Source organism: Lagenorhynchus albirostris, chromosome 9, assembly GCF_949774975.1.
Source record: "Lagenorhynchus albirostris chromosome 9, mLagAlb1.1, whole genome shotgun sequence".
Lineage (NCBI taxonomy): Eukaryota > Metazoa > Chordata > Mammalia > Artiodactyla > Delphinidae > Lagenorhynchus > Lagenorhynchus albirostris.
In genome coordinates, this window is record NC_083103.1 from 101,311,437 (window position 1) to 101,333,607 (window position 22,171).

The 22,171-nt window shown below is 53.6% G+C and overlaps 1 protein-coding gene across 1 annotated transcript in view; it reads right to left on the reverse strand.

Moving 5' to 3' along the window:
• KIRREL3 (kirre like nephrin family adhesion molecule 3) overlaps positions 1-11,787 on the reverse strand; it is a 152,346-nt gene extending 140,559 nt beyond the window's left edge. The window contains exon 1 of the mRNA XM_060160902.1: positions 11,676-11,787. Within this exon, the coding sequence (XP_060016885.1) occupies positions 11,676-11,787 (112 nt within the window). The remainder of the gene's footprint in view (positions 1-11,675) is intronic.
• Between the last annotated feature and the right edge of the window lie 10,384 nt (positions 11,788-22,171).

Sequence of the window (22,171 nt, forward strand, 5' to 3'; positions counted from 1 at the left end):
ACTGGAGCCCAGCATTCTAGAAACTGGCCGTCCTTCCTCTGTTCTAGGCTTCATCCTTGCCTTCAGGGAGACTAGCTGGGCAAGATGCTGAGTGATGACTCCTTGCCTTTGAGGTCACTCAGCTTCACCCTCACAGCAGGTGCAGGAACCCCTCTATAGCAACTCTGAGGAGTAGTCCCATGGTTTCCCCTTGGATCCTTTTGGTGACAGGCAGCTCATTACTTTGCAAGGCTGTGCTTTTCATTTTTGGAAAACTAAAATCATTCTAAAGTTCCTTTATATTTAGCTTAAATGTCTTCCACTGCCCTGCAGCTGTGACTCATTCATCCCACATCTGCCCCCAGGGCCACACAGAACAAGGCCAATCACATTTCCAACTGACTACTCAGAAGTTGAGCAGACGGTCTTTCTCTTCTGCAAGAGAAACAACCCTTGGGAGTTTGGGACCTGGGATGCTAGCAGCCCAGGAAGGGCTCCCTGGCCTCTCTGCACATTCAGGGCCCTGTTTTCACTCACTACTCCTTCCTCAGCATCTCAAGAAGAAGGAGGAGGGCGAAATGGGAGTTCCCCGGAGGAATCCTTGCTTCACACGTGTAGGAGAGGAAAGACGGTGATCTGACCTTGGTGTGACCTCCACCTGGGCATCTCACACGGGGGAGTGTGTGTGTGCACCTCCGTGAGGGGAAGATGGCTGGGAAGAGAGGCACGCGTGTCCCTGTGGGGTGGACACGCAGTGAACAGTGAGTGTCTCGCATGTGTGAGAGTGTGCGGGTGTGTGAGTGAGCACGTGTGCACATGTGTCTGCTGCTCTCAAGCCCTGGAGGAGGGGCTGTAATGATGCTCCTGTGGCCCAGAATCCGCTGCCCCACCCACCCACCCCGGGGAGGGTCCTCTGCATTCAGTGACAAACTGCTCCTGCCCTGCAGCCTTCTACACCTCGGACTGCACATGTCCTGCTTCTTCTGTCTCTAAAACAGGCCCACGCTTTAGAAACTGTGAAAGTTCCAGCCTCTCGTATCCCAGTGGGTCTGGGCTTACTGACTCTGAGAAGGAAAGGGACAGCCACATCCACGAGCACGTTTGTACCCTTGCGTTCTTTTCATGCAATTTATCTCCATGAACTCGGATAGCACTGAGGATCGGCAAAGGGGCACCATTGTCCGGGGCCACACAGCCAGAGGGCAGGGGACCCAGATCTGTATCAAACCCAAAGCCGGTGCTTGTCCCCCAGCACAGCCACCATGATTCGGTCACCAGCGGAGGTCTCAGTGCTAGAGCTCACCTGGCCAGGGCCTAACCCAGGAGTCTCCTCTTGAGCCAGGACTGGGCCTCAGGACCAGAGTAAGACACTTAGCATCTCACACGGAGAGCTGCTGGTGTCCTGATGCGGCAGAGACACCCCAAGGGAGAGGGGAGAGTGTGCTGGAAAAGGCCTCCCACTTACTGAGGGCCTATGATAGACCAGACCTGGCCTGTGGCCCCCTGGTCCTATGAGGTAGGTATTCATAGCCTCATTTCACAAATGGGGAAGCAGATTCTCGGGACTCAGCAAACTGCCTAAGGTCACACAGCTAAGTGGCAGAAGGGTTGTAACCCAAGTCTGTCTGATTCCAAAGCCAGACTTCTCCCCTTTATTTGGCCCTCATCTGGCCTTACCAGGTGACCTTGACCAAATCACTGAACCTCCCTGAACTTCAGGCTTCTCATCTCTCCAACCAGGGGTTGAGCTCTCCGTGACCTCCCTGCTCGGGTCACACGAGGGTTCCTTCCCGACGACTGCCCGCTCTGCGGATGCCTGTTTGCGAGGCTGCCGAGTGTTGCCAGCTGCCCCCGTGGCCGCCTTCACCAGCCTCCCTAAGCCCCGGTTTGTGTTTCTGCTTTCTGTGTTTTGCCTGTGTGAGCTGGTATCAGAACGCGCTCCCCTGATGCTGCCGGAAGCAATAATCCAGACCCAGTTGAAGGGTTTAGTGGAAATCCTCCGCTACAGCAGAAGAAAGCAAAACACTGCAAAGCAAGGATTTCAGCAGATGCAAACGCTGTGCATTTACCTTCCAAATCCAGCCGCTCGGCAGGGACAGGCGGACACCCTCAGCTCCGGGTCAGGTGGGGAAGGGGGAAGCTGAATGCAGAGAGGTCTCTGGGGTCTCCACAGGCCTGGGTCCCATGAGGACCGAGCAACCCTTCTGCACTCAGGTCCATCGAGAGCTGACCGCACGACAGGTCAGCACCTCTTGCGGTCACATTCATTTCCCTACTAAGTCCTTACAACATTGACAAAGAAGTAGGATTATCCCTATTCCTGGTCTGAGGCACAGACAGTGTCAGTGACTTGCCCAAAGTCACACAATCAGTAAATGATAGCACAGAGAAGAGCTTCTGATGCCTGACGGGGGGTGAGGGGGATACTGCTGTCCATTCTTGGCCACCAGACACCCCCATCTTCCGCTGCCCAACACCAGCTACTCGTCATCATGGAAAACAACCCTGACACCTCTGGCCTGCTCCGTGCCCTCTCGGCGGGAGCCTCCTCCATCTGCCCCACCGACCTGTGGTCACAGACCCTCCTGCTGTCCTCAGCTGGCTGTGGACTCCTTCGGCGCTGGGGGGTTTGTGGTTACCAGGGAAAATACGCCCTTGCTCTCGGCTTGCCAGCCGCTCTAGGGCAACGAGTTACCGTTCTAAAATGAGATTTTCCATTTCTGAGATTCTGAGACCTCCAGGTTTGCCAAACTGCCGGCCTTCCCTCCCAGCCCAGGAGAGCTGGGATCATAGCTAAGGTGGAGCTGCTCACAGACCGCCGTGCCACCTACACTGCCAAGTCAGCGATAACAGTCTTGTCCAGACCCCCAGCGCCTAATGTACAGCCTAACACAAGGCGCTTCTCCCTCACTCCCATCTATGTACCTACATACTTAGATATAAAACCAATACACAAAGGAGGCTAAATTAATGTGGATAGGATGTGCTATGGATTTAGCAGACCCAGCTTCATCTCCCAGCCCCGCCATTTATTAATTGCACAGCCCCAGGCAAGACATTTAACTTCTCGCCTTCCTTCTTTGGAAAATGAAAATAACAATACCACCCACCAGAGGAGCTGCTATGGGGATAAAACGAGATCAATCACTGAGCACAGTGCCCGGCCTGCAGCGAGGGCTCCTCAGGGGAGAGCCCACGGAAACGCCCACCTCCTCCGTCTGGGGAGTGGCGGCCAGAGGCTGCCCGGGAGGGAGGCTGCCAGTGAGCAGGGCCGCTGCGGAAGCTGCTGGGGATCGCCAGCCTTTCAGAAGGTATTACAGGCCATTGTTTTAATCAATACTCTATTATTTCCTCTGTGGCGACTATCCCCATGTTTATTATGTGTAAACAGGGTTTTCCAATGATGTGAATGTGTTAGTTTAACGTAGCTGACATTTAGCGTGTGCAAACTGGTGGCTGCCCCTCAGGACCTCCAGGAAAATGAGATGGTGTAACCGCCACCAAGCCGTCCTCGTGACAGAAATTCGAGAACCGCAGATTGGCGGGGGTCAGGGCGTCCGGTGCATGCTTGCAGGCATGGGCTGTGTGCTCAAGAGAGGCAAAAAAATAATACACATGGACCCTGGGAGCACGGTCTGGCTACTAGGGAGAGAGTATCCAGCCTGTGGTCCAGAGCCCAGGCACTGGGGTTCCCGCCCCTTTGCTGCCCAGATCTAGATCCTGTACAATAGGTCTACATGGTCCGGGCAACTCCTAGTGATGGTCTCCCTTCCTGCTGACCCTGGAGTTTGTCAAAGCTCACGCTCCTGGACTCTCAGATGACCCACTTCCTCCCTTCCCATTACGCGGTCCCCAGGGGCCTGAAAACCCATTTTGTACATGTTTCTCTGGCTTGGCCCCCATCGCGGGCCTGGCCCAGTCTTGCCGTCCAGGCAGCAGAATACAGTACAGCAAAGGCGCCTCTTCCAAATATTCCACATGGGCTCAACTCTCCTCTGGTACCACGTGCTCAGGATAACAGATTTGGCCTTACCAGCTCTCCCCTTTCCCTCCCACTGGACGGAAGCTGATGTAGGAAGGGGTTTGGTTAAGATCTGGGAAGAGCTTCCTCATCATGACTTTGTTACAGCTGCAGGTCAGATGTCTGTCCCACGAGCGTCTCACAACCAACAGGGGGCCAGACCCCAGTAACGGCCACTGAACTCAACACATCAGCTATCAGACAACCCTGGACTCATTTTTTGTGTGGGTCCTGGGAGTGTGTCATAAAGGAATGAACACTTACCAAGACAGTCTATGGACCTTTATTCACAGGATGTGCTTTTATCCTTTTTTTTTTTTTTTGCGATCTATTTTTTTTTTTATTGGAGTATAGTTGCTTTACAATGTTGTGCTAGTTTGTACTGTACAGCAAAGTGAATCAGCTATATGTGTACAAATATCCCCTTCTTTTTGGATTTCCTTCCCATTTAGGTCACCACAGAGCACTGAGTAGAGTTCCCTGTGCTATACAGTAGGTTCTCATTAGTTATCTATTTTATACATAGTATCAATAGTGTATGTATGTCAATCCCAATCTCCCAATTCATCCCATTCCCCCTTTCCCCCCGTGGTGTCCATATGTTTGTTCTCCACGTCTGTGTCTCTATTTCTACTTTGCAAATAGGTTCATCTGTCCCATTTTTCTTAACAGTGTTTAGAAGCAGAGGACTGGGTAGGAAACTGCTTGATTTTCCACCTTCACGCCAAATGGCAAAAAGGGCTCGAGGGAAGGAAGGGATCTGGGCCTAGTCCTTCGTGCCCGTCTGTTCACCTGTCTGCAATGCTTGGCAAACTCTGGGGGTCCGTCCAGCTAAACAGTACTTTATTAATGAAATGGCTGCCGTTATCACGAGGCCACGAGGTCTGTGTGTCTTCAACCTTCCGCCCAAACCGGCCCCCCCTCACTGGGGCCCCCTCACTGGCTAAGAGATGTGAGGGAGGTGTTTTTCTTGGCAAATAAATACGATATCATAAGGCCTGGCAAGACTCCGGCCTGAGTAATGGCCGTCTGCCTTCCCAATTCCCTCAGCAGCTTGGAACAGAAACATTATTCTTTACTTCCTCTCTTTAAAAACAAACTCTCTGTTGGAGAGCATCTTTCAGCCCCAGGATCCCTGCCCGATGGGGCCGCATTTCAATGATGGGAAGTGAGGGATGAGCTCAGGTGACAGTGCGTGTTTGGGAAAACACAGCAAGATGTTTGGCCCGGAAGAGGCACCTGAGGGTCTTGAATCAGAGGGGCCCCCGTGCATGTGTCCCAGTTCATGAGGGACTCAGAGCCCAAATCAGTAAGACTCACGTTGCGGAGCACTGCCACCTCCCTGGTCTAAATCTTCATGGAGTAACTGGGCAACTAGGTAACCTGACTGGAGCTGGAGATTCACGATCAAGTACAAGGTTGTCCGGCTGAGCCCCCCTTGTTGTACATGAGTTGGGGGGTGTCTTGTGGCTTCTATGCTCACACGGGCACTGCCACGTTGAAATGTGTAACCCTCCTCACCCTTTGCTTGTCATTCGATCTTTATACAACCCTTTGAGACAGGTAGCAGGTATTGTCATTCCTTTTTATAAACCTGACAATAGAGGCTCAGAGATTAATCAGATGACTTGTTCAGAGTCACACGACAGATGAAGCAGAAGTGGGCGTTGAACTCGGGTCTTTTGGCCTCCAAGTCAATTTTTATGATGCCACATCTAGCCTTCCCACCTTTTCTGGGCCGTGCGGACTTGGCCGCTGCCCCTTCCCCGTCTTGACAGGCAACGATCACAAGGCAGTGCAGGGGGAGGCTCGGAGCCAGTGGTTAGGCCCGGCTTTCACATCACTTGGCCACTGACCTGCTGGGGGCTTATTGAGGTCCATCGGTCAGACAAGGAGGACACCCAGCCGAGCTCACAGGGAAGTCTCGAGGCAGGCGTGTGGCCAGGTCTCTGAAAGTGTCGGAGGAGGGCGAATCGGTGTGCAAAGGCTCAGGACTGTTGATCCCCCCCACCCCCCATGAATATTCACTGAGCTCCTACCAGGACTAGGCTTAGGGACAAGACAGAGTCCCTGCCATGAGGGAGCTGGTGGTCTAGTGGGAGAGACAGCCAGACAGCGGCCAGATAGAGAGTGGCCACTGCTCTGAAGACAGGAGCCTGGCACCATGATGATGTGCAGGAGAGTCACCACCAGATACAGTGGTTCTTGGAGAAGGTTCACAGAGGACATGACATCTAAGCTGAAACCCGAGGGACAAATGGGAGACAGGCAGGTAAGATGGGCCTGCAGAGTGTTCCCAGCTCGGGAAATGACACGTGCAAAGGCCCGGCGGTCAGAAAGAGCATGTTCTGTTCAGGTGAAGGCACGTTTAGTCTGGACTGGAGCAGAGCTGGAGGGACAGTGGTGGGGTGGGGCGGTGACGCTCAGTGGTTAGCATACCCCAGCCGGGTGTCTGGGCCATCAGGGGCAGTGAGTCCAAACCCACAGCCCTTTCCTTGCCCTGACCCCGCAGCCTGGAGCGTCCACCTTGCTCTGGACTCGTGCAGCCTTTAACCGTACATGGCGGAGCTTCTGGAAACGCACCCAAGCCAGAGCAGACAGCACCAACCCCTGAGTCAAAAAAACCCGGCTGTGCTTTATCAACTGCAGGACTGTAATCTGGGAGATGTTCATTGAACGTATTTCTGCCTTCTGAATGGATTTTACTTTTCACTAAATTGAAACTGCAGTACAATATATGTGAATGATTAGACTGTGTAATACATTCCTGCAAATTTAGATTAGGAATGATTATGACTTAAGTAAAATAGTTGAACACAATTCTTATTGCCATCTTTCTTTGTTTTTTTTTAGTGTTCATGGGGGTGATTGAATGCAAAGAGAGCCAGGGTCTGGGTGCAGAGACGGCTCGGAGAAGAGAAGGACAAGCTGATGTAAGAAGCTGTAGGATCTGTGGGGCAGGGAGAGAGCCCTGGGATTGGAGGCAGATCTGGGAAAAGTCCTGGCTCTGCCATTTGTTTTGCTGTGTGACTTAAGACAGGTTACTTAGACTCTCTGAGTCTTAGTTTCCCATCAGCAAAATGGGCTTTATTATTCCTGGCTCATGGGACTGTTCTGGGTGGCACGAGATTGGGGAATGAGAGCCACGCTGCAGGGTGGCCAAGAGCTGGGACGTGAGTCCACGTCCTGGCCATATTTGGGCAACACCACTTACTACACCTGTGTGACCTTGGTCTTTGTTACTCAGCTTCTGGGAGCCCCTGTCTCCTAATCCACAAAATGGGAATAAGCACCCTTGGCCTCGGGTGTCCTTAGGGAGAGGATTAAATGGGAGTTTCCATGTTGAAAGTGCTTTGTAAAATGTAAGCCACCTGGGAGGGCTGCCCTGGCAGGTCGGGGTGGGAATAGCAGTCTGGAGGAGGCCGGGGCTCTCCTTCCCTGAAACAGCAACCAGAAGTGGTTTGGTGGAAACTTGCTGGGCGTCCCTGGGTGGAGAGGGGAAGGAGAGGAGCCCCGTGGAACGTTTCCCTTGGGGTGCCCTGCCCTGGCGCTCTCGCACCAGCTTATTTTGCTCTGTCTACCCTGTATCCCATCACCTAACACACTGCAGCATTCTATATAATTTACTTATCTATTATGTTTTGTTTAGAGTCTGTCTCCTTGGTTCAGGGATCTGTTTTGTTCTCTGGCACGTCCCAAGCACCTAGAATGCAACTTGGCAATTAGTAGGCACTCAGGATATATGTGTCCAGTGACTGGATTTATGAGCGGGGCTAGAATTCTGTCTCCTGAGATAACTGAGGTGAGGGAGGCCCAGGAAACCCAGGGCATCCGTCACTCCAGCAGGGAGTTTGCTGCAGGCAGAAAGAAATAACAGCAATTTGGTGCGTGGAGCCCGGCGCCCATTCTTCAAGGGAGCCACAGGCCCCCAGGATTTTCCCAGAATCCCTGGGCACCGGCAACCTGGCTGCGCCTCCACGTCCCTCCTAGCAACCTGACGAAACGCCTTCCAATCAGAGCAATTACCGCCGCCCCGAGCCGATGCCTCTTGAGGTGTCTGCCTCCTGCGGTTCCAGCTGGAGACAATATTTCTCTTCTGTTCCTCGTGACAACAGGGACCACAAATAACCCAGCGGCAGATGAAGGGCCCTCCAAGCCCTCCAGAGCTGAAGAGCCTAGGGTCTGCGTGGAGGGAACCGACGCACCAGCCCGCGTGGGGCGCGCAGCTGTCCTCTGACTCTTGCAGGACTTTCAGGCTGCTTTGTCCATGACCAGCGTCACTCTGGCCAAGGCGGCAGGGCCTGCAGGTGGGGGCAGCATCAGCTGTACCGCCGACGGCTTGGGCTCCTCCCTGCTTGCCGTGCAAAGGGAGCTGGCAGTCCATCACGGTGCCGTGCGCGGGTCCTGCTAAGTGCCTCCCCTTCCGCACAGCCCCCTGAAGCATCCACTCTCAGTTTCAGATGAGGAAACGGGAACTCAGGGAGGATGAGTAATTTGCACTGGGTCACACAGCTCATTAAGTGGCAGTGCTGGGGGAAGAACTCCCACGTCTCTGAACTTAAAGCACACGTGTCCTCTCTGGGCCCCGAGTGGTGTGGACACTCCCTGGAGGGTGGGAGTGCAGCCCCTGACCCCCCAGCCTCAGGTTCCTGACTGGGGCACCCGCTACCTGTGCTCTGCAGAAACGCCCTGCACCTCGGCCCACTGTGTCCCACCGCCTCGCCTCACCTTGCCCGTGTCCTCACCCTGCCGGGCTTGGGCAGGTGCCATCCCTGGGCCCTGCTGCCAGCTGAGTCCTGTTTCAGTTACAGCCCAGAGCCCCTCTCTCTACTGCACCTCATCCTCCGCGCGGGGCTCCCCCCGAATACCGACCAGGGTCCAACTGCAGCACAGAGTATCCTTGGGTGACCACACTAACACCAGTACCAACATGAGTATGAATACAAATACAAATATTAATACTGATACAGGTACAAATAATAACACTCATAGTAATTACTCATACTAATACTAATGCTGGTTTATTTGTTGAGCATTTATTGAATCTCAGATGTGAGCCCAGGAAGCTGACTCTGGAGATCTGCGTTCTCAACCACTGCATATATCCTGCCTCTTCCTCATATGACATGATCCTTCAACCTAAACCACCCTGGTCTGTTTTGTTAACATCCCTTTTCAAACCGACTTCTAGAACTGAATGCAAAATTCCAGATGTGGCCTGACCGAACAAAGCCGAGGGACACATCACGTCCCTACGTTTTGAGCATCATTTTGCAATTAATGCAGTCTAAGATTGCACTCACTTTTCTTGGTCCCCAAGTCCCCGGGTTGGCAACTATCAGCCAGTCCTAAGTCCCCAGGTCTTCCAGAAATGAGCCACTGTGGGTAAAGCCCTTTTCGTTGCCCTCTTGTGTGGCCAAAGCCCACCTTTCCTGCCCCCTAGTCTCTGATGGCTGCACTTGGCTTTGCTGTGGCACAGAGAGAACGCTCCAGATGAAAGAGAACTTGGTCCCGGGGGAGTCGGGGGCTGGATGGAGGTGAACCGGCCTGTGAAGGTCGCTGCCACTGCTTGGTGAGCGATCTGTCCCTATTTCAGCCTCAGTGGGAAAGTGATGGAGGGTGTAATTAGGACCTGAGCTGTGCCTGGGGGGCGGGGGCTGCTGTCCCCAGCTCAAGGAAGCTGGGGACACAGACCGTAGTCTCTGTCATCCCGGGCAGGGGGGAGGAGTGTGCCTGCTTGTCCACGTCCACGGGGGAGAAGAAGTAGCAACCAGGGCTTTTGCACCCGGTAACTGAAGATCGTGATGTTCCCTGGGAGTGTGTAGGTGGAGTGGGGGATGGGAGGAAGATGGGGACGGAGTGAAGCAGGACATATGGCCAGAAAAGTTTTCAAGGGAGTAAAACCTTCTCTTGCCCTGTCATCTCCCTGGCTTCGGTCTCCACCTCGTCCCCTCTCTCCACCTACCAGAGAGCCCGGAGCTCAGGCTTCTCAGGACCCTCTCTAGCTGGGTACGCCACCCAGGTTCTTCCTCCTCTGTTCTCCCTGTGTCTTCTCTCACCACAGTTTGCTTGTCCTGTGTGTCTCATTTTACCCCACCTCCTGGGGCACTTGCCTTATTAGAAAGTGATCTAATACATTAATATGCTATTAAGGTGTTCAACTCTAGCAATTGGCTTGACGCTTGTAACCAGCCATAACCCAAGGGTATAAACACTTTAACAAGAGAATTCCTTAACCTCCAGGCATAAATCCCAGGGTGACCTTCCATGCGTTCTGGCAGGGAGCGAGTCTGGGCAGGGTAAACCCCAACTGGTTATACGGCCCGGGACACCGCCCTACTTGACATTGTTCCTCACAATAATGCTTGAAGTTGACAGGGTGATTTTCCTTAGGATGAGGAAAAGGAAGCTCAGAGATGTTCTGTGTCTTGCCCAAGGTCACACAGCTCACCATTCCTGGAGCCCAAGCAGCCCCAGGCCCCTTGCTGGGCCAAGAGACCCCCTCCCCTTCCATCTCCTCAGGGCACTGACAGATTCTGGGGCCTGCATGCTAGGTCTGGGGGCTCTTTGCCTTGGACTCTCCAGAGATGAGTCCCTGCGATGGATAAGGGCTTGTCTGCAGCCCTGGGTGGGCCATGGAATAAAATTCTAGAACCGCTGTCAGGACCCTTGGATGGGGACTTAAGTGAGCTAGGCACCTATGATGTCTCAGACCCTGTTCCAGGTATTTTCCCAACAGTTATTGTTTTACTCCTTGTAAAGGACACAGTGAAGCAGGCATCCTCGTTTCCTTTCTACGGATGAGAAAACCGAAGCAGAGCAAAGTCTGAAGTCGCACAGCTAAGAAGCGGGGGAGCCAGGATTTGACAGTCTCAGCTGATTCCAAAGGTCATGATCCTTCCCCTACACTGTGTGGCCTCCCACAGAAGACTGGGGTCTAGAAGAGGCAGTTTCCTTGAGGAGTCTGGTTCAGTGAAAAAGACAGAACACATGAGGATGGGAAGGACCATGGCAAAGAAATCATGGCAGGTGAGCCTACTGCACAGGAAGCAGTGTTCCCTGGGGCTGGGCGTAAGTAGCCCTTTTGTTTGGGTCAGGGCCAAACGAACCAGGGCAGTTAGGCCTGGCAGGTCCATCTGTGGAGGCCTCGGGGAGGAAATGCGTTTGGAACCAGTCCCAGGTTGAGCCGTGTGTGCTCCGGGGAGTGAAAGTTGCTGTGGGGAGCTGGGTGTGGCCACAGGGGCAAAGGGCCTGAAATAATGAGAAGCGGGCTGTTGGCTAGAGCAGAGGGCCTGGCAGGCCTTCCCTGTGGGTGCCTAGGAGCCAGGAGGGGCCGAGGGGAGGAGGCATGTGGTCCAGCCACGTTAGGACGCTTGCACAAACGGCTCCTCGGCCAGAAGCCCGTGGAGCCCACCCTTTCTGCGGAGAACGGTTCTCCGACAGGAAAAGCGCCAGGGCTTTGAAGAAGCAGATGTTGTGGGCTAGGCTTTCCATGGCACCAAGATGCTGTTCTCTGCAGGTTATCCTTGTGTGGACACGGACCATGGGCCAGGTAGCTCTTCAGAGCGCTTGCCCGACAGCAAGCCCAGTGAATGACTGACTCTGTGGCCAGTGCTCGTGCGCTCAGCCATTGCTAGCTGGTGACGTGAAAATTACCTTTATTTAGCACCGTTACCTGGGGGGCTGCAGGGGTGCCGGCATTTCCACTCTGCTAGCTCTCTCTGGCTGACGGCAGCGGGCCGAGTGTCACACTGTCCCCGGCCCCAGCCGCAGCCCCTACTGCTCATGGGGGCAGCAGGGCAGGGTGCTAAGTGGACGCAGCAGCAGACCCGTACTTGCCAGGCTGCCGCTTTCCCTCTGGGCTCAGGATGGGCAGTGGAACTCCCGCCTGGCCCTGCTCCCTGCTGTCTGTCAGCCCCACTTGCGTGCCTGCTGGTCATTTCCCTGTGGCCACACTGCCCTGTATGCGCGAGACAATCTAGAACAGCGTCCTCAGCTGGGGTCTGGGCATGCACAGATGGGGTGATTTGCAGGACTCGTGCAGTTTCTTAATTTTGAGTGAATGTGCATAAAAGCTTTAGGGAGGGAGAACGATCGCCTCCATAGCTTTTAGCAGATTCTCAAAAGGATTTTTGACCGCTCCCCCCACCCCCCGGCAAAAGCTGGGAAGTCATCGGTCTCATCCGTCCCCCCCGGAAGCTGTGCAGGTTGACCCACCGGACTGTTTGTCATCATTGCAGTGGTACTTGCGGCATCAGGAGATGCAATCCTCCTCTGGAGGAAAAGGCCAGGTCCTCACTTCATCACCTGTGCCCTGTGGATGGGCAGGTGTTTGCTCATCCACTGACAGGCAAATCACAGGGAGAGATGGAGGAGTGGCTCATGTGCAGAGCTCTGTCTTTCCTTCTGCCTTAAAGGGGAAAAGAACTCATATCCCTCGACTCCTTTCCCTCCATCTTGGGTTGGCACAGTGTATGTCCCTTCCACTCCCAAGTCCCCACCCCCATGCCGGGCACAGGGCTGTGCAGTGCAGTGTCCCACATACCAGGATGTGGGACTCCTTTACCTGGGGAAGGAGGAAGACAGAGGGGTGGGCTGGGAGGGATGGGGAGTTGCTAAAAGCTAAGGAGGAAGGTGAAGGGTAGGGCTCAGCCCTACAGGGCGGGGAGAGTCCTTTCTTCCCGGTTGTCCACCGCTGGAGGGTCTGGGCCAGTCGGCTGACCTCTCTGGGCCCCAGAGGCCTCATGACTGGGACTTTTAAGGGTAGAAAGAAGCAGCAGCAGAAATTCTCTAAGGCCCCTGCCAGCTCTACAATTCTCTGATTTCTAACACATCCTCCTGGCTAACTCCCCTTCTCTGTCTAGCCAGGGGTCCTCATAGAAAGAGAGAGGCCCAGACTAGAACCTAGGAAAAAAAATCATTGTCCTAAAGATCATATAGAATTCTGAAGCCACAGAGAAGGAACTTGCGTTTAGGGTCTACGCGGTGTTTTCTGCAAGCCTTCCGCCGTGCAGTTCTCAGCCCCCCGGGCCAGCGGGGTGGGGTTCTGGGGGAGGGGTGTTTCCTGGCAAAAGCCGCTTTGCAGCTGCTCTGGGACCCTGGGCCCAACGGATCGTAGCGCCTGGTCGACCCGTTGTAGAACCTGGTCGTAGCACGTGGTTCCCAAGCAGGCACTGCACGTGGACGCAGGGTCCCCCCGGCTGCCCGTGGCACTGTGTCCCCGCAGCTGTGGCCCCCATGACAAGGTCTGCAGGCTGCCAGCCCGGCTGGAGAGCACTCGAGAGCTACGCCATCGACCTCCTCTTCTCCCTCCAAGTCTCTTAACCCACTCGAGCAGGGAGGAGGGGCCTGACAGGGATGGACGCCCGCTGCGGGCAGACAAAGGAGCCCAAGTTAGCCTCCTCTTTGGCCCCCAGAGACTGGAGGTGGGGACAGGGCCGGGGCAGCTGCAGAGCCCCTGGGAGGAGCCGAGTCCAGCCGTGCCTGGTGGGAGGACACAGGGACAGGAATACGCAGGAGGCGGCACCCGGACGGGGAGGCCGTGGATAGATACCTGCTCAGCTGATGACTTGAGTCTCGGCCTCTTTCTCCCTTGTCAGGGTCTTCCTATCGTAACACTTGACCTTTGATTTGAGCCTCATTAAGTTACCAAGCATTTACGTAAATCATCTCATTTCATCTCCACCACAACCTGAGAGGTATATGCTGTTAGTACCATCTATGGATGACGCTGCTGTGACTCGAGAGCTTAAGTGCTTTGCCCAAGGTCACACGGCCAGTATGTGACAAAGACAGGACTAGAATGAGGTTTCCTTTCCCAAAGACCTCGTTGACCACCCGCCCTTCAGTCCCCTCAGCCAGGCCACACTGCCCCCTTGAGAGTGACAGGGGAATGACAAGAAATGACAAAGCCTTAGGTGACGGGTAGTAACAGAGGGAGCCAGGAGCTTCTTCCCAGCAGTTTCTCCAGGCACAGGCACCACCTCCTTTTCCAAAGCTTTCTTTGGTGTGTGCGTGGTCATGAAGAATTGTGATAAGCTATGATTTAAGAGCCAGAGCCATAGACTGGCAAAGGGTTTCTTCCTTTAGGAGCTGGGGGAAGCAGCCGAGGTCTTGGCCCCTAGAAAGGCAGGAAAACCTCCCAGGATGAGTCCCTCTGCCCTAGGCTCTGATGGACCACAGGGAAAGCCATTGAAGCAGTGGTGGCGGATCCCGCCTCGGGGCTGAGCTGTCTTCTCCGGAAGCTGTTCACCAAGTTCAAGGGTTCCCTTCCAGAAAGTCCCAGTAACTCTGACGTCCAGCATCTATGTCCATGAAGGAGCGTAGCAAGAATGCTCTGTTCACTGTCTTACGCTCAGATCTAATGAGTGCCTGGCATATGCTAGATGCTTAGCAAACTCTCAAATGAATGAATTAAGTGCAACAAAACCTAGAAGCTCATCACCTGCAGAATATTATTCACTGTACTTTACAGAGGTGGCACCTGAGGGCCAGAGAGCTTAAGTAACGTGTCCAAGGTTGCACAGACAGTTAGTGGTGGGAGAAGTACCGGAATTGAGGTCTCCTTTCCCTACACGCTCTTCCTTCTGTAGGAGGAGAGATGGGAACGTGAGGACCTTGGACCTAGGATCAAGCAGCTGATTTGACCTCTGAGAAGTTCTTTCCATGTTTCTTAGTTGCATTGAGTATGCAGTTATTGGATGTGGTTGGAAAGGAACTTGCCTCCCGTCTCCCGGCAGGCACACACTGGCTGTGGTGAGAAGATGCTTCCATCCACTCTCTCCTAGGAGCACACAGCTCCTCACAGCATCTCTCGCACCACGTGCCCTGCTTTCCTCTTTTGGGAAGCAGGAATAAAAGCCAGTACCAATAAAGTAAACCACCCTCCAACCTGGCCTTCCAGATGAGTTCGTGGCCTCTGGGGATGGGTTCTGGGAGAGAGAGGCAGAGCCCAGGGTACGGTTTCCAGGGCCCAGGGGACACGTGTGGGCACAGTCATCTGCTCATCGCTGGAATCTTCAAAGCAGGAGGAGGGAGCAGGATGGGGTCATTATATGCATTCCAGTCCCTCCGCTGAGTCACTCAGAGGAAAGCTAGGACATAGGAGGAATGCCCTTGCTCTAGACTCGCCGTCACCGGAAGCCCGTGTGGCCCCCAATCTCTTCCTCTGAGGCCCTTTCCCTGCACAGATGCCTCGGTCTCGCCGATGGGCTCCTCCCCTTCTCCACAGAGCCCCTCAGCTCTCAGTGGCTGGGCCCCGCTCTCACCAAGAGCGGCATCAGTGGTCCTGGGGCCTGGGCCAGAGCCTGCCTGTCACTCTGCAGCTCCACAATGTGGGGGCACCAAGGGGCAGTGCCAGCAGCCGGCTGCAAGCTGACGAGCCTGAGTTCCCTCCAGCACCCAGGAGTCGACAGGATCGTCTGAATTAAGTGGCCAAGTTTGGGTTTTAATTAAGTCCCCGTGGTCTTTTACAAAGGTCACTGGTGACACCATCTTCTTCAAGGCCAGTATGAAAAGGCATTCAAAGTCAAAGTTCTGAGATGGGAGCCTTGCAACTTGAAATGTCATAGGGAGAAATTTGGAATTGGGGGAAGAGGAAGCTGGTGGGAAGAATGACCCTGTCACATTGTCCTCCCGTCAGAGTCACTGTTTCCAGTGGGAGCTCCAAACTGTTTCGGTCTCAAAGTGGCCCCACTCTGCTCGCTCACGTTCCTACCCCCATGACTGGTTATGGGCTCTCTGTTTGCTGCATGAGTGAAAAATGGGACCCTTGTCTTCCCTGACATGGAATACAAGTTGGTATCAATGGGGCAGAACGTGGCAGCTTGCCCCGATCGCTGGGGAATTAATAAACATATATGCAACTGACTGCCATTCTTCTGCTCTGATGCCGGCATACACGTTTCTATGTAACTTGGCCGATACCGTTATCACTTGGAAATCCAGCTCTGTCTAGAGTGGAACACAACAGCTACTTCATTCCTCCACAGCATCCCACAATATTCCTTCTGTGGCAGCAAAGGCCTGTGCCTGGTTCTGCACGGCCCTAACAGAAGTAGAGATATGAGTTCATTCGAGTGGAGGAGACGGCACCTCTTCGGGAGGAGATCTGGGCTGGCCCACAGCTGATGGGGCCAGGATTTAGGGGGCACAGTCATATTTTCCTGGGGTCCTTCGTGCAACACCAGTGCTGGGCAGCGGAATGCTCTGGGTGCTGGATAGTTCAGTGCAGCCACTGATTTTGTGTTAGAGTCAGGGGACATGGTATTAGTCAGTAGTCTGGGCCATTCTGTCCATGGTCACCACAGGCAGTGTAGGTAGTGGACAGAAGTTTGGATTTAGATTCAGGAAATTTGGATCTTACAGCAAAAAAATTTGCCTATCTAATATACATTCTCCCATTTATTTACCATCAGAATCCTTATGTTGTTGAGGAGGAAATGTAACTAAACTAAAAAATATGAATTTCCTAGCCCCCCTTGAACGGCTAGAGGTGGCTAATGAGATATAATCAGAAACCATTCTTTAAAGATGGCTGATTTACCTGGGACGGTACATCTATTTTGTTTTTTCCTCTTCTTTTTCCTTCCTGCCTGAAATGTGGAGCCATAGCTGGAGCTTCAGCAGCTGTTTTAGGACCATGAGGTATAAACCAAGTATGGAAGCCAGTGCTAAGGATGGGCTGCCTACTTACCTCCAAACTTCATGTTATGTGAGAGAAAAATTAACCCCTAGCTTGCTTATGCCACTGGTGCTTTGGATATCTGCTACTAACTATTGAATGCCAACAACACAGAATGATTACCTGTTCTATCATTTATTCCTGAGACTTTGGATAAATCATGAAATGTCTTTGAGCTTCAGTTTCTGTACCTCTACAGTGGGAATAATAATTCTTGCTTTGCCTTGTAAATGTTATCTCAGACTTCTGGGGCCTACTCTAGGCTTCTGAGCATGCCATCCCCCTCAGTCTGAAGATCATGGATTTTCTGCATCTGAGCAGTGCGGGCCTCCCTCGCATTGTTGGGGTGGATTGTTCCCGGGCTAAGGCATGTGCCCGCCTTCCAAGTTCAATGGCTTGCTCGGGGCTGTTATAAAGTCCCCTTGTGGGCTCCCATTTTCTAGAGACACAATAGCTTTTCCTGGCTCGCCCAGGCCTTGCCCCTCCTTGCTGGGTGCAGAGACATTTGCCGTTTCAAGCTGCTGAAAAGGACGCTTCAAAGAGCCCCACATTGGCCCCTCTTAGGCTCTGACTCATAGAAACGTTTTCGGAAATCCTCAAAAACCTTATTAATCTGTGACGACGTCCCAGCAGCGGGACTCTGTGCGCCCTATTTCCAGGGCTTTTCAGCGCGTCCATTGTCTCAGCCGCATTCTTCCAGCTTGGTGTCTTGGCCCCTGGCGGCTCTCTCCAAGGCAGGCGCTTTCTGCTGCGCCTGCGATTTCATCCCCTGTCTCTCCTCTGTTGCCTGAATTCTTAAAGTGAAAAGGTGGCCACTCTTCTTGGGCTGTTGATTCCTCTATACCCCCTTTGTGGCTCTCTGCTTCACCCCTTCTCTCCTGGCATCTGGCTGGATCTGGGTCAGGCAGACTGGGACCTGTGTAGAAACTGAGGCCCACTTTTTTCAAAAGAAAACCTCTTTTTTCCTTCATATGAAAACCTCTAGGGGGTTGTCAAGCCTGGGGAAGACTTCTGGGATCGCCACGGGCCTCTGCAGGGGACCTACTTCAGCTGTTGAGTAGATAAGCTTTGGGTGGTCTTCTCCAGGACACTCCCCTGGCTCCAGCCCATCCACTGACCACCATTCTGATGTGTGATCTTCTCTGCAGTTGAAAAGGCTGTGGGGAGAGAACCAGAAGACTGGGGCTCTGTTCCTGGATTCACCCCCTGGCTGGGCTTGCATTGTCTCGGTCCACATTCAGGGGTTTTGACTTGGAAGCCCAGGGCCTGTGTGACCAAGGCAGGGTCCCAATGATCCTGTTTCCTGGTTTTTGAGCCCATGTGTACTCCCTCCACTCGAGTGTGGGCTGGGCCTAGTGCCTTGTTTCTAGTGAAGAGAATATGGCCAGAGTGATGAGAGGTCACAGCTATAACTCAGTCGTAAAGGACTGTAACTTCTGGGTGTGTCTAGGTGGCACACATACTCTTTGTCTTGTCTTCTTGAGGTTTGCTTTGCAGCAGAAAGCCACCCTGTTGGAGAGGCCCATGGGGCAAGAACTGAGGTTGGTCTTTGGCCAACATCCAGCGAGGAGTGGAGGCCGTCAATCCGACAGCCTGCAGAGGCCTGAATGGGGTCAACAGGCACGGGACTCAGCGTGGAAACAGATCCTCCCCCAGGAGAGCCTTGAGGTGACGGCAGGCCCGGCCGATACCTTGACTGCAGGCTTGGCTTCAGGACCCAGCTGAGCCACAGAGATTTTGAGATAAGAAGTGTGTACTGCGTTAAGCTGCTAATTTGGGGGTACTTCGTTCCACAGTAGTAGATTACAAGCCCAGGTCTCTATTAGCCTAAAAATGTGTTTCTTTATTTTGCTCCTCCGTGTTTAGACTCAAGGACTTAAACCTTTCACATCCACTTGTAGTAGTGCATTTATGCGTGTGCACACACACACACACACACACACACACACCCATATCTGCACACACGCTCTAATCTATGGGCTGTTCACATCTCTTTACCCCTATTCTAAAAATACATCATCAGAATAAGTGGAAGAAAGACATAGCTGAGATGAAGCTCTACAGAGGTGATTCCTGGTTTCTCTTAGTAACCTAAGTATAATCTGAATTTCTGCCAGAAACCAAAGTGCCAGAAGAGGCCTGACCAACGAGGCCCTGGGGGTCTGTGTGCATCTCTGATAATTCACTTCCATGCTTACCTTTCGAGGGCTGACTCAAACTTTCTTCCTCTGGAAAAAAACCCCAAAAAACTACCTGACTTCTCCAGGGAGCGTTCCTATTCCGTGAGTCCCAGTCAGCTTGTATCTATATCAGATACATATTTTCAGGATGTATACGCTCCCTCCTCACTTTCTCATCCCTTCCCTAATCCTCCATCCTAAGAAGCTCAGAATGCAGTGACGTCTACAGAAAATCACCCAAGATTTCACAACCAGAGTCAGAAGCAAAGTTTAAAAACCTTGGCCTCCCTCCCCCTGTTCCCACTGTGTTCCAGGAAGCCAAAGCTCAGAGCCATTTCTCCAATCTAGGAAGCAATAAGGAAATGTATTTATGAACCAGCCTCTGTCTAAGGGAGGGAATTCATGTCTCTTCATGCTCTTGTAGACAATAGTAAGGGATTGCTGCATCAGTGTGATGCAATATAGTTTAAAAACCCTCCAAAACAAGGATCAGGAAACAACCAGCGGGGACTGAGCCGTGGGCACCCTCGGTTCGGTGGCCGAGCCCTGGGCCAGGTTATGCCTACAGGAGATGGGAACACAGGTCTGGGAGCACCTGCAATCTCATCTTGTTTCTTCCCAAGCACCAGGGAAGAAAAGCAATTTGTTTGCTCTCATACTCTAAAGATGAACTTCCCGTGCTCAATCAAACGTTATTATCCCAATGTAAGTCAATTTACCTTTGAATCTGAAGGCTATTTTCTTCCTAAATGGCTAATTATGGGAGATAGATGGCTGTAAACAGAAGCCTTCTACCTCACTGCTCAGCCAGTCCTTCTACCCCAGGCGCCAAGGATAATCTGGGAAAGCAGGCCTGCCCTTTTCCTGTCTTCCCCACCTTGTCTGCGCTGCCCGTCCATTCTTCTCTGTCCTCCTGCAATGCCATTCATCCTGCCCCCTTAACGTCCTGGACACCAGTTTGGAGTCTCCTGCTCAGTCCCAAGTCACAACCTCTGCCGCTAGGCTTGTTTTTGGAGTTCTGTTCCCGATGTCCCCCCGAAACGTGACCCATCTTCTAAAATAGCGCGCTCGAGATGCCCATGCGAGATGTTTGAATTCAGAGGAAAGAGCAGAGAACGAGGCATAGCCAGCGGGTGGCCCACGCCGTCCCCCTCAGCGCGGTCTCCACACAGGCACCCAGGATGCTCTGGACGAAGGCCAGATCCTTCCCTCCCAGCTCCATCTTTCCTTCCTCAGGATCTGGCTCTCCTTGAGGCCTCTGTATTAAAAGTGGACATCTCAGCCCGAGAGCTGTGCACACAGGACAGCACGCGTTTCAGGAGACAAGGGATCCTGTAAGCATCTGAGATGAAACAAGGTTACCCAAGGCTGCCTCTTTGATTCTCCTGGCAAAGTCACAGAAGCAACCAGCGAGGCCTGGCGAGGCCCGGCAGGGCGGTGGCCTCTCCCCGTGCAGGATCAACACCGCACGGGAGCTAATTGAAAGGCTGAGTTTGTTTACCGAGATGGGGACTGGCTCCCCTCCCTCCTCACAAAACAAAGTCTTTCCCCAGAAGCGGTGACAGAGAGGTCAGCCCCAGTAGCCTTTCTGTTTGCCTTTTGATGCACGGTGAAGCCGCCGCTCTGGGTGAGGGGAGCATTGTGTGTGCGCCATCAGAGGCGGCTGCAGCAGGGAGACCTTAGCCCTCCGAGCTTTCTAGGTCTGGGAGCCTGTGGTGCGTGGGGTTACTGGGGAGGAAGCAGGCCTTCCAACTCCGCTCTCCGAGGCCTGGCCTGGGACCCTCTGTACTTTCCACCTGCGCCAGCGATGCCACAATAACAACGTGCCTCGGTCAGACGCCTCATGGATTACACAGCACATCTACGTACATTATTTCATTTGATCATCCTCACAACCGCCCTGCGAAGCCATCCTCATCTGACCACGTGGGACAGGCTCAGAGAGGCAAGCGCTTTGCCTGAAGTCACACAGCTCGTAAGTGACTGACTCAGGGTCTGCATCCAGGTGTTTTGGCTTCACAGTTCCATCACAGGACTGTGGCCCCACCACCAGCGTGAAGCCTCCACCTAGCCTTGGACCTGAGTCACTTCAGCTGGGGTTCCGATTTGGGACCCTCCGTTGGGCCTGGGAACCATGGTCTTGATAAGCCCGTTTACCCTGAGCTTGCTGTTCTGTTCTGGGGCAGTCCTTGTGGGCTAGAAAGACAAGCAAGAGAGAATGAGCTTTTCGAGAACTACTCTGGGAAAGGTTAAGGCCACGGCGAGGGGCAGCCCGAGGAAGCGTGGCCAAGGGAGACGCAGGCCTCTTTCACTCAGCTGTGTCTGCAGGGGTCTCAGTACATAATTACTGAGTCTGGGTGGTTGTGACCTAGAGACCAGCCTGAGATCCTTTCTCTACAAGCTACATCACGCTGCTGCCCAGCGGGGGAGGGCTCTGGCCACACTCCGAGTAGGGAATCCATTTTGCATTGGATGGGCCGTAATGTTGAGAATCCTCTACAGATTTCCACGGCTGCCGATCCCCGCCGTGCCAGGGCGAGGATACCGGAGCTCCCTGTTTCACTTAGTGCTTTGATTAAAACAGTAAATTCACGGCGAATACCAATGAGCAGGCAGGTAAGGACTCCAGCCAGCTCTGGCTCCCTCCTGGCAGCATTTCATAGCAGCTGGTTTGGAGAGAAATATCCCCCTCCCCTGTGGCGAGAGCCCTGGTTCCCCATAAATAAGGGAGCCGCAGTGGCCCCGGAGCCTAGAGAAGGAGAGGTCACGGGAGGAAGGGGTGGGGTGGGGACAGGAGCCCTGCCAAGGCAGAGAGGGGCGTGGAAGTAGGGGGGAGCCCCCCTCTGTTACCTCCTCTCCACAGACAAGCTGAGAGGGAAGGAATGGGTGCGGGTCTCTGCCTCCTGTGCAGCTGTGCTGGGCCAGGCATCAGAGCATTAAGGTGGCGGCGTCTGCTGCTAGCAGCTCAGCCCTGCCGCTCCCTGGGCGCTGCCTGACGTCAGGCAGCCACCGTGCTGGCAGGGGAGCTGTGGCCGTCACCTTTCCTGGCTCTGGAGGGCTGGCAGCTCTGGGTTGGCCAGGCCTGCTGATGGGAAGAGAAATGTGGTACAGGCCAGGGAGTAGGCATAGGACCCATACTCCCCAGCACAAGGCTTTTACCCATGTCCCCCAGTTGGATACCCCTCTCCCCACTGACTCGGAGACCAAGCAGCACCTGCGCTGTCCTGTTGTGAAGAGGCGACTGAATCTGTTGAGATGGTAGAGCAGCCACAGAATGTCAAGATTCTTATCATCCATCCACTTTCTGTT